General features: G+C 38.3%; 1 protein-coding gene across 3 annotated transcripts in view; it reads right to left on the bottom strand.

Moving 5' to 3' along the window:
* Positions 1-12,964, bottom strand: part of grik2 (glutamate receptor, ionotropic, kainate 2) — a 136,438-nt gene that overhangs the window by 24,968 nt on the left and 98,506 nt on the right. For all 3 annotated transcript variants that reach the window (XM_076041018.1, XM_076041020.1, XM_076041019.1), the window contains 4 exons: positions 12,780-12,893; positions 10,647-10,853; positions 8,610-8,833; positions 919-1,037 (listed from right to left, as the gene is read on the bottom strand). In XM_076041018.1, the coding sequence (XP_075897133.1) occupies positions 919-1,037; positions 8,610-8,833; positions 10,647-10,853; positions 12,780-12,893 (664 nt within the window). The remainder of the gene's footprint in view (positions 1-918; positions 1,038-8,609; positions 8,834-10,646; positions 10,854-12,779; positions 12,894-12,964) is intronic.

Genomic DNA, 12,964 nt, shown 5'->3' with positions numbered 1-12,964 from the left:
CATGGAAACTCATGTACATGTGATTTCTTACTTTTTACTCTTTATTTCTAATAAATGTGCAAACAGTAAAAAAAAAAAAAAAAAAAAAAAAAAGTTTTTCCTTATAGAGTGCTGTGCATAGAATTTTGAGGATTTTTTCTTACAATTTTGGAAACGAGGCTGCAACTTAAAATGTGGAGAATGGTCAAGCGTTGTGAATACTTTTGGGATGCACTGTATGCAGTGTGCGAAATATCTGTCAATATTTGGGGTGGGGGGTGTTGGGGGTTGGTCCCCATCATCCTGATTGTCACTCAGTACCAATCAAAATTTCCTCAACATGTACAGTAGGAGGCCGATAATAACCTTGCAATATTTCATGGATGCAAATTAGCGATTTGGCATCATCAATATTTAGAAAAATTGAATATTAGATGGGGTTGATCTTAATTATTATTTATGTTAGTGACCATTAGTGAACATTAGTTTATATTAGTGACAATAATGTGTGTGTGTGTGTGTATATACACTATATATAAAGTTTTTTGAGAGACCCCTTAAAAATTTTACTTTGAGGTTTCCAGGGAGTCACGTGGGTTAGTTTGGGGATTCAACCCCTCCTTCCCCACGGACCCCTTCCTGTATTTCGCACACTGACTGTATGTTAAATAAAGGAGGCGGTGAGGAGACGTAATAAGGGACTGGTTGAGACCAGGGAAGCATGCAGTCGTAGCTCCTCCAAGTCATTTGCGCTACTCCAATCCTGCCTCTGGACTGTAGTGTGAAGTATCTAGCATCATGCACAAGAGGCCCCCATGCAAAGTCAAATCATCGCAAAAAATACCCAAAACAAAACAGAAAAAAACTAAGTTGACCCCCCCCCAGCAAAAATGTGGGACTTGTGCCAGAGAAAAAGAGGGGGCAGGCAGGGGCGTCTACCTTGCTGCATGAGAGCTCCAACTCCGAACCAGAAACTATTAAGCAGGGTGAAATTGTTTTCCACTACATCCGAGTCGGGGTTGCAAGGGTGGGGGTTATACCACTCGTAGGGACTAAACCTGTGACAGTTGACAGAGAGCACACGCACGCACGCACGCACACGTTCACACACACACACACACACGCACACACACAGACAAACACACAGTTTACTATGTTTTCTTGACGACTGGAGCTGGGGATAAAAAAAAAATACAGGACCAAGTGTGGTTGTCCTTCCTGAGGAGACATGAGAGAGAAGACAAAGGTTAGACAATAATGTGATGTGGTATGTCTGCAAATCCCAACTGGTAGGTGTTTAAGGGCCCCGTCGAAAAATAAAAAAAGAAAGCCACGGCACATTCTGACTATGGGAACAACGTCGCCCCATTTACCCCGCAATGTCTCGCCTGATTTCTACACTATCAAACTCACTGCAGCTAAAGGGGGGAGGAGTCTGTAGTTCAGCTCTGGAGTTAAAACCTGGTGGAAATATTCACAGGTGACAACACAGAAAACACAAAACGACGGATGCACCGATACCACTTTACGAGTAGAGTAACTAATACTTGCATTTTGGTACTCACCGATACCAATACTGAGTACTTAATAAGGTCATTACAGATTATAGAATTACTATAATTATTTTTTCCTTTTCCACATATGTTATTTGTTATTTGAACAACATTGGTGTCAGAGTATTGGCACGTACTTTACAAGTACGAGTAGAGGTATCGGTATTGGGTATCGGTGCCGATACCCAATACTGGTATCGGTATCGGTGCATCCCTTCACAAAACTTAACGACAATAAACTACATTAAATGATAACAGGAACTGAGCTAAAACAGAAACACACTAGTGGCAGGGGCTTGCAGACATTTCCACACACACCCTGGTCAAGTCTGCTTTCGTTCACATCAAGGGAAATTGAAGGACAGCGACGTTTCCTTTCTTTCTCTTTCACTTCCTTGCTGATAATATTTCACGAAAACAACAAATCAGTCATTATTGTATCACAAAGCAGTAAGGATATCGGTGAATGATCACATCTGTGTCCGCATGTTTATTAGATGTGAAAATAGTCCTTCCTTGTGCGTCCATCCTAGTCCGTCGTTGTGTCCTTGGCCAAGACACTTAACCCTAAATTGCTCCCAATGGGGATAGGCAGCGGCTTGCATGGCAGCAGCCACCCATTGGTGTATGAATGTGTGCGTGAATGGGTGAATGAGAGGCCTTGGTAAAGCGCTTTGGGGTACTGTGAAGGTGCTGGAAAAAGCGCTATATAAGTGTGGTCCGTTTACCATTATAAAAAAAATTATCAATAGCATACAAAATAAACAAGGCATTACATTTGACCGCGGGACTGTCTAAGCACTGGAGAAACAAGTTTTATTTTATTTTTTAAATCTTTGTCAGTTCCTGCTGCTGCTAAGCTTGTTCTATTGGGCCTTTTTTTTTTTTTTTTTAACAGTTTATTGTTGTTCTAATAATTCTACAGACACATAAAGACTTTGCACATAATTATCACACATATTTATTAATATTAGCATCCACAATGTGTTTGAATAACTATATTATCAGGAAATCTTTTATTTTTATTTTTAATGGTTTAAGCACAAATTTTATAACTCTATCTTGAACCACTAATGAGTAGTTGAAGATACACAGTACACCTTCATTCTATGCTCACTTTCAGATGTTGGTCCATAGATGTTGGTTCAGAGCATAGAGGCCATGCAGTGAAGAGTGATTGGATGTAAGATTGGCTCTAGGATAGCGTGAGGCTACAACGGTGGATTTAGATGTGCCTTGAATACTTATTAACAATAAAAAGATCAAGCTTCACCTTGATGAGGCTGTCACAGGGTGCTACTTACAGGGCAATACTTATTGTGTTATCTTGCCACACAGTATACTGAGCAGTGACTAATGTTAAGAGTTTATTTGTATATTAAGAATCAGCCAGAATAAATAAAAAGTAATAATAAAAACTAACAATTTAATCGCTTAATGAACAATGACTCCACACTTGTTTGGCTAAAGTGACCAGTTGTATAGACGTGCTCATATCAAAGGCAATTAGCTCAGTAATTTAATCCATGGTGTCAACTGAGAGAATAAGTAATAATCCTAATATGAGCATTAATATTCATCAGCTCAAACAGTTAATTCCCATCATGCTCCCCTGCCGGGCTCCGGCATCAGCCTCGCCCCCAACCCGCTGTCTCTATGCACACTTTTCAACTTGAGAGATTTCTCATTTATTCGTATTAAATAAAAAGTGACATTACATTAGTAAAGGTTGATTGGTCGACAATTAAGCAGATCTGACTTGATTCAGGGCCTGTTTCCACTGGCTCCACTAACTCAGTTTGACTCAGCTCGGTTTGTGGTCATTTCCCAGTAGTTACTAATCGGTATGAATCAATACCAACATTGTGTGGACTCAAGTTGTACATTTGTTCTCGTTCAATAACAAACAAATTTGTGACTTAAGTGATTGTTTCACTTTCTGTATTTTGTCTGCTAGGACAGTGTTTTCTTTTCTTTTTTTTTTACACCAGTATCTGTACTTAAGCATTGAATGCAAATATGTTTGCCATCTCTGATATATTTACATGATATGTCCCTATGCAAGTTGTTTTTCCAGTGCTGACAGTAAGTGGAGTAACCTCGAGTTGAGAGTCCTAATTAATGGTGAGTAAGTCATAAAATAGCTGAATTTCATCCCTTTTTTCAGTGTTTTAAGAGTCATTTCAATCAAGAGCTAAATACCGTGGGACTTCAAAGATAGATATTTTGCTGTTATAATATTTGTTATTATGAATATTTTGACATTTATTGTGTTTTCGTAGATATTTTTTTTAAAGGTCTTTGTAAAATTATTCTTATTTTTAACTCAATGAATGAAATAGACATTTAAATAAATAAAAATAAATTGTAACACGTTTGTTAATTTTCAATTGACATTAAAGCACATGTTTTCTACATATCCCACGATATATTTGTTCCTCCGATGAGATGGGTCATCAAAACATCTGCCTACCCCTGGTCTCGAACAACAACCTAAAATAGATAATGAAAGATCATCATCGTCGAGAATAAATAAAAATGGAGCTGCAACCTGCTCTTGTCAAGGTTCTGATCTTTTGTCCTCTAAAACTGAATGTGTCAAATTCTACTGTTCCAAAGCACTGTGTGAAGAGGTTTAGCTGGATGAACCTAATAACTCCCCCTGTCCCCCAACCCCCACTGTGTCCTGGCACTGACTGCTGGACTTTGCAATTATAATCTGTTTAGCTGCGTTGTTCCTTTTCACCTCTAACTCAGAACGGGATATTGTTTGATGTCGTTCAAGGGCCTCTGAGCGTTTCTGCTTCAAGAGAATCCTCGGCCTTAAAATCAATCTGCCCCCGCTCACTCAATTTGCCTTAGATTTTGCTTGCTTGTCAATTTGCTAAAAGCCAAATTGAGTTCAGCTGAACTGCGACCTCGCCTGTGGTACGTCGATGACGATGTGATCTAATCACTCGGACAGAACTGCGCGGGTGCATTTCCTCCAATCATTTCATGAAAAGCCAATTACTGCTGGCCGTGAACATGGATGAGGGTAGTTGTCAGCAAGCGCGCTAGTTACTGGGAGTGACTGATTGAGCTGCCGCTACTGTGAGAAAAAGGGAACTGAAACACGTTGACAGTGGGCGACGCAGCTTCATCACTCAGCCAGTTGTAGTTTCTGTCTGAGCCCACTGCCACTGCTCACGCAGCATCTGAGGTCATAAATCGGTCTTAAGGAAACAAAATCACAGATGATAACATTCACAACATAGCAAAAACACCCTACATATTCAAATTACAATTTGAAACCTGTTGTTTTTCAGTATATTCACAGAATTGAAACTATATGGTAAGAGAATTGCCGACAGTATGAGTGAAACATTAATTACCTTCAGCAAAGGATGTTGGTCTTATGTGTGTAATTTGGAGGAAACTTTATTCTAACAAGGTAAAAGGATGCCAACATTAATGGTGCTATTATAATTAATATAGTTTTTTAGGGGGCACATGAAAACACCAATACCCAGTGAAATGATTGTCAGCATATTTTTGCTGTGAATCAATGTGGTTTGTGCTTGCACTTGGCAAAGAGAAGCCGCTCTAACTGCCATGCTGTGTACATCAGACCTGTTACTAGCTTTCAGCAGTGTGCGAAATACCTGTCAGTTTTCCGTGGGTAGGGCATCCTTCTGTCCTGATAGTTACTCAATACCAAATACTATATATATGATGGCACGCCATTCAGGACATTAATATTTGAATATATTGAATGAAACCCCGAGTATATTGAATGAACCTTGTATATATTGAGTGAAACTCTAAATATATTGAATGAATCTTGGATATATTGAATGAAACCCCAAATATATTGAATATATTCAAGGTTCATCCAATATATTCGGGGTCAATATATTCAAATACTAATTTCCTGAATGGCATGCCATTATACATACATACATACAAACATACGTGTATATATATATACTATATATTTATATATTTATATATATATATAAATTTTGCTTTGAGGCTTTCAGTGGGCCTCATGGGTTAATCGGGGGGGTCAGACCTCCCCCCGACCCACCCTGTATTTGGCACACTGGCTTTCAGGCTTTCACTTAACAGTCACATTGTGCAGAATAAGCTCAGGCACACATAAAAAATGCATAGACACATAAGAAGCATTATAGGAAAGCACACAAGACCTTGTAGCACTGAGGACAGCTTGTCATATGAGTGCCGGAAGAATTGGTCTCACAAAACACACTGACACACACATTTTCCTAAAATGAGAATGCCATGGCTTTAGTTAGATTTTTATTTTAGTGTGTAGTCTGTTTACTTTCTCTGCTATTGGATTTTTTTATTTATTATTATTTTGATGGTGCAATGGGTATGTCCTTTCACTCCATTTGTTTTTGTCTCTGTTGTTTAATTTTGTTTTTCTTACATTGTTAGTTTTTGTTCTGAATTGATTTGCATGTGTTTTGAAATCATTTCATTAAGGCAACCTTGCTAGGTCACCATATTCCACATATTCCAATAGTCCGTTCTCATGATTTCTTACTCGAATAAAAAGTAATAAAAAAAACAAAACAACAAAAGATAATTTAACTGTAAATAGTTGAGAAACAAATACATTACTACAACATTAAAGAGGAGGGTAGAAAATGAAAAGTGACTCTGCCCTCAATGAGATTTTATGCATTATCACTAATATACTATTGTACATTTAAGCCCTACTATTTTTTTTTTCTTGTTTTCAAGTTTTGAGAGATTGACATGCTGAACTCTAATGTGGACACATGCAACTACAGCCCAGCATGCATTTGTGAAAAAAAAAAAAAAAAAAAAAACAGGAAAAAAAGGAATATAGTTTGGGGGGGGAGAGGACTTACACACTTACCCGAAAGCTTATCTACTGTGTATAAATACATTAAAGGTGCATATTCTGAGCCAACTTAGATGACAGTTGCTGCTTTACTCTCTTTGTGTGATCATATTGCCAGTAACATCAGGAAACACATGTGCGTTAACTATAAAACTGTTAGGCTGCGGCTTCATAAGCCAATTCCTCCTCAAAGTTTTAAAGTTAACGTGTACATTTCTTCCTCTTCATTTTTTTTTCACTGTGCTTCAAAGGGCAGTTGTCACTCGAGACTGAAAAGGTATAAAAAGAAGAAGAAAAAAAGTAAGCCTCCAAGAATACTCTAACTCCAACTGTCATGGCTAGTGTGAAGACAAGAGAACACTACCAGGTTAAAAACGTGTCGTATAAGAGTTTTCACTTTTGCTGTATTTACAAAGAATGAGAGTATATTGACACACGAGACGGGCAAAAACAATTCAAAAAAGAAAATTCAGAACAGAAAGTCTCGGAAGAAGAAAAGCTCTCGGCCATCATAGGAATTTAAATTACGGTATATTTGAAATGCCGCACTACACATATTGTATACAACACGCGCTGCACAACGTGCACTCTAAAAGTTTCCGTCCAATAAGTTTGTGTGGCGGAAATGAATGGCAGTGGCAGAGGTGAAACCACGGTCAAAGCCCCACTGATGGAAGTCATTCTAAGTGAAATAAATCATTTAAAAAAAATGAAGCAAAAGTATGTCAGTCTTAACGTGGAATAAAGGAAATTACAGTCGTACATGTGAAATCCAACTGGATTAATAATGAGCTGCAGCAAACATGTATTGACAAATATTGTATTATATGAATATTGGCAAAAAATAAATTGTGGATAATATTTTTGGGAAATGGAATATTAGACTGGGGGATCTTCAAGACATTTTAGTGATGAGCGTAGGTACCTAATAGAACAAGTGGTTAAAAAATATTGTATTGTGTACTGTTGATTTGTGAAACATACACAATCAAACAAAGAGACTCAACCTGAACGAACTGCAATGTGTTTGAAGCAAGGTGAGAAAAAAAAGAACTGCACGAACTCTGAGACAATGGGGGGGGGGGGGGGGGGGAGGAGGAGGGGGGGAGTGGAGAGTAAATGTGGGGGGCAGCAGGTTTTGTGTCTATTACATTGTCAACATACGGCTGTGCACACGCAGGTACATGAATAGACATCACCTTTGCCAACACTTGCAGACACACACACACACACACACACACACACACACACACACACCCCCTAAAAACTGATCCATCCATCTACAGGTTACATCTCTGTAATTGTTTTCTGTTTTGAGGAATCCAACCAAGGAGCAGGCCTGCAAGGTTTCACCTGGGTAACAAAATCCACTCCTGTTTTTTTATTATTAGTATTATTTGGACATGTAAGAATGAGCACATGCACAGGGATTTAGAGTAGTTACTCTTGAATGGGGGCGCTTGAGTGAATGAAGACTATGAACTTAGTAAATAAAGTTTATATTTGTTTGTGCCATTAGATGTTCTTTAAAGGTTGAGTGTGTAAAATTTGGCCAGAATTATGGCTTTCACATTGGTAAAAGCTTAATATACAGCCCATAAATACATCAATGAAAGTGGATACTCGCAGTACAATAAAAGTAATTTGGTTTTTTATATATATATGTGTGTGTGCGCATGTGTGTGTGTGCGCGTGCTTAAGAATATACATAGATCAAGGGTCTTGCTCTCAGTTAACTGCCATAAACCAATGAACAAGAAGATGGTGGACAAAGTATCAAGGTTTGTGTGAACAGGGCCACTGTAGCTCACAGGCAAGCTCGGGAGAGGGAGGGTGAGCGAAAGAGCGCTGCAATGTAAAATGTAACCACTTGATGTCACTGTTTCTTCTTAAAAATCTTCAAATATTACGCATTTGACCTTTGAATATGTTTAACAAACTGGGAAAAAATGCATTTGATTCCGTATATAAGGACTTTTTCCATCTGTTGTTAATAAATGTCTGACGAACAATCCCTTGATCCAAGTATTAGTGTCAGCACTGTGGGCGGTCAGCTACTGTGCTCAGTAAACTAACGTTCTCGGCGCGTGGATTCTGCAATCAGAGGTTAGTCGGTTGTTGGAGAGAGCAGAGGTACAATGACAACTGAGCATGTTTCTGACTGTGTGAGACTGAGGTGATCACTGGGAGTAACGTGTTACCTGGCTATGACAAACAGCACACAACTGACACCCAAGTAAGCCAGCAGAATATACATCCAGATATCGGCCGACAGAGGGTTGAGGAAGGAGAAGACCCCGGGGTTGGTCCCGTTTGGCTTGCGGTACAGTATACTTATACCCAGTGTCATGAAGGGCTTGGAGAAGTCGATAACCTTCTCACGGACATATGTGATGGCAAGTGGAGCCACTGCCAGATCAGCTTTCTGTCGACAACACACATGAGAAGAAAGGTGGACAGGGCATTAGTGGCGAGCATAATAAAAAAAGTGTTTAGGAACAATCACACGATCAAATTTCAGATATTTTTTTTACATTGTTTCCTGTTTAGAAAGACATTCTTGACCGGGCAAATGTCTTGGTCAGGTGAATTAGTTTTACTACCTCTTCATCCTCTTCTTTTTCTTTTATAACACCCATGACTATTTTGAGATGTTATTTTCGTATCTCGACATGTTTGGATGGTAGTGTCTGTCTTCCTCACCAACCAAGGTGACCTTCTGAGGAAGACGGAAGCTACCGACCAAACATGTCAAGGTACGAAAATAGCATCTATTTACATTGCCATGTGTCCGTTATGAAACAAAAACGCTCATAATTATGTATATGTATATATATATATATATATATATATATATATATATACATATATATATATACATACTGTATATATCAATGAACCTCATACAGTTGTGAAATAATATTTTCAAAAAGTAACCTAACATATAAAAAAAGCTAACATTGTTAGTTAATGTGTCCCTTGTAAAAGAAAAATGCTCGTAATCGCGTATATTTGTATTTTAACTGCAAATCACAAATTCACGTTTGTGATACAGATTTACATTCACTGGAAAATCAAAGAAGACAATACTTTTGTGGGAATGTCACAATGTGGTTTGACTACCACGTCTCTTTGAAATGAGAGAGAAACAGACTGGGGCAATGTGTTTTTGAAGATATGCAAAAACAGACGTGTGCATCCTGGCCACGGTCATTACACCTTATCTGGAGGGAGAACCCTGTTTGGCGGTGACACTTAATAAATCTCAAGCTGCTTGTGTGTGACTGCAAACACTAAACATTTGCAGGCAAGGTCGACTACTTCATTTCTCAAACAAATATTCTCTTTATCTTATGAAGGTTGTCATACATTACTTGGAGAAAAAAAATGACTGAGCTCATTGCTCATTGCTGTGATGAATAAAAAAGTGCCGAGTGATGGTTATCTCTGAATTTGATTTAAGCCCTCTGATGCAAGGCTGGACAGTAAAAACAAGATGCACTTTCTCCCATTTGGCAAAGATAATTTTGCCCAATTTCTAGCAGTATTATTATTATTACTACTGAAATAGACTGAAAAACAGCACATATCCCAGGACACAATTTTTCTTAATGTCCAACTGTTAAATACACTTTCATAAATCCCATCTGTGCAATAAATGTTTCTTTAATTTCCAACTGTGAAAAACAGGCATAAATATACACAGGTGTTACTCCGCGATTCAAGATTAAAAGATTTTATTTGACACGCCACGTTGCATGGTAGTGAAATGTTGGTGTGGCAGAACCCGACGTGATTGTGCACGCAAGGAATAAATAAAGTTTAAAAAAAAAAAAAAAAAAGAGTATAAAAAGTGGTAAGTACAGATAAGATGAAGTGTTTTGCAACAAATCATACAATAATATGATTAGTTGCAACCAATGGAATGCAAAGTATAACACTATACCATTTAGTTTGTAATAATGCTATTACATACTAATTGTAATAATACTAGTACATTTAGTATGTCCTACAAAAGGTTGTGGGTAGTCAACAGACATCATGCAGAGAAACAATGGCAAAGAATGCACTGAATGAATGAATGAATGAATGAATGAATGAATGAATGATGATGAAGTAATGACATCAGTGACATGATTCATTTACAGGCATTTTATTTTATTTTATTTTTTAATGTATTTTGCATTTGAACAACTTTGTATGAATAATATAGTTGTATACATATATATCAGACTCACGTGGTCCATTAGCTCCTTGACCATCCCATTCCACTGGCCTGTGTTCTCATCCTGGGAACCGTACTTTCCGTCTTCTACTAGCCGTACCTCATAAGTGAAACCGAGTATGTTGGCCAGCTCCCTCAGAAGGTCAATGCAGTAGCCCTCAAAACGGTCGTTTCCATACAGTGGCTTGTCAGATTTCTTGAACATCACATACGGCTCTTCCTGTAAGAGGAAATAGCAGAAAAAAAGCTCTCAGTCTTCACAGCACTGATAAGGCCTGTGAGAGCCTGAGAGAGTTTCTGATGTATGAGATGTGCATTTGAGATAATCAAACATTCCTTGGCTGTAGGTAGAGATGTGTGTCTTGGCGTGTGATCCAGCATTCCTAACGCTGTGATGTGAAGTGAGGTGTGTGTCAAGAAAAGCGTGACTTTAATGGGAGATAATCCCTGTGTATCAATGTGTCTTTGTTTCAATGGACTGCGGACCTCACTTTCAGGCCACCACACTTTTTGTTAATTTGAAAGGGGGGACGCACATAAAGCAGCTTGTATTATTGGAAGTAGAAGGGGGGGGGCAGGTAGGGAGGCTTCACACTCGGTGGGGTGTCATCATCCTGTGGACCCTTCTCAGTGTGAATGATCCCCCTGGTGGCTGTTTCCTCTTATGGTTTCTCTGTGCCCTGTGGGTGTGTGTTTACCTGTGTGTGTTTGGGGGGGGGGGGCTTTTAATTGGCTGCTGCACCTCTGTTGAGTGCAGCTAGTCATTCACAAACGTCGATGCTCCGACGTGAACGTGCGAACGCTCGCCTTCTCTGAATATAATGAGTCTAACAAAATCGTTCGGTTGTGTATCACTTCAGGCTGTTTGCAAAAACAAAATTTCACCAGTGGAGTAGTGCCAAAAATGGAAATTATATTCAGCGGGTTATGATTTCAATCTTATTCCAAATCAAATGTGTCTATGCCTAATTAAATATGAAACAAAGAACAATCATTTCAATTTGTGAATGGAGTCAATTAGTAAATATCTCCCACGCCACATCTCTCTCTTTTACTCCAGCTGTGAAAATTCATCATAGGTGCACATTTGAATTATCTACCTCCACCTGGCAAAAATCTGCAGACTTTCTATTGTTCACAGTTGCCATGGTGACTCGTAGAATGGGGGCTCCATTAATGTGATTTTTTTTTTTTTTGTTATAGTCACATGCATAACTTAAAATGAACAAACTCGAGAGTTCATTTACCCAACTAGAATCCGCTGCGAAAGAAACCAGAAACTCTTGAGTTTTAATACCCAAAGTATGTCACCTCAGTGTTAACGGTTAAACTCTGTGTTTATTAAACCTCCCAAAACAGGTCTGTTACTTAACTTAAATGTGTTTTTTTTGTTTTAAGGGAAGACAGAGAGAACATTTAATGTGCCATTTTTTTTGTATAAAGCTGAGAGAAAGTGAATTACTCTTAATTATCCATTCACAAAGATGCATATATTAAAATAATTGAATTGAATGCAAAGGTACAGCCGATTGGGCTTTGGGCTGCTTGGACTTTTGATCATCAAGTACTTTTTGTACTTTAATGCATTTTGTGCATGTCGGTTTTCCAAAAACAGGTTGTGCACAAACTGAAGGCAATTTAAGGGGCATGTCAAAGTGTCAATAAAGAGGAATGTAGTGGAGAAAACATAAAACAAGTAATTTAGGATTCTGTTTATCAGGGGAGCTGTAACAATAACTATCAAATTCAATGTAGGATGTCATTCATTGTGAGCCTTCTTTCCTTCTGTGCATGCTGTGAAGTGATTGCAACACAGCTATTAGTCAAGAGCTCACTGTGACTGTAATTGCTGTATCAGGACTGAGTTGTGGGGGGTGAGGGGAAAAAAAAAAAGATGGCTGACAAGAATTGGGTTTGTTATATTTGCATCACCGCTCGAGAATAATATGTACTGTAGGTGTTGGTGATATAAAAAACTATCAGCCACTTTTTATCCCTTTATACTCACCTTGAAAGTTAGAATCCAGAGCTAGGAATGATGTCAGTGGGTGTGTTTACCTGGTAATTATTTATTTTTTTTACTGTATATATAACATATTATGTATTTTATTAAACCAAAACTTAATTAAGTTGAAATATACTGTACCAGTATGGTGGAGACAATTAGAGAGCGATTAGACAGAGAATCTGACACATTGGTTGTCTTCCCCTTCTGATTGTCCGTCATGTTCAGGCCACTTTGAGGGTCCCATGTGCCAATCTATGTCATGAAAAAACACAATTATTTGGTACAAAAAAAACCCCAAAACAAATACACATGCAAGTTATATC

Source organism: Nelusetta ayraudi, unplaced genomic scaffold (assembly GCF_046127955.1).
Source record: "Nelusetta ayraudi isolate G7.1 ecotype Tasmania unplaced genomic scaffold, CSIRO-AGI_Nayr_v1 ptg000063l, whole genome shotgun sequence".
Classification (NCBI taxonomy): Eukaryota; Metazoa; Chordata; class Actinopteri; order Tetraodontiformes; family Monacanthidae; genus Nelusetta; species Nelusetta ayraudi.
This window is presented reverse-complemented; position numbering and strand designations above follow the sequence as displayed.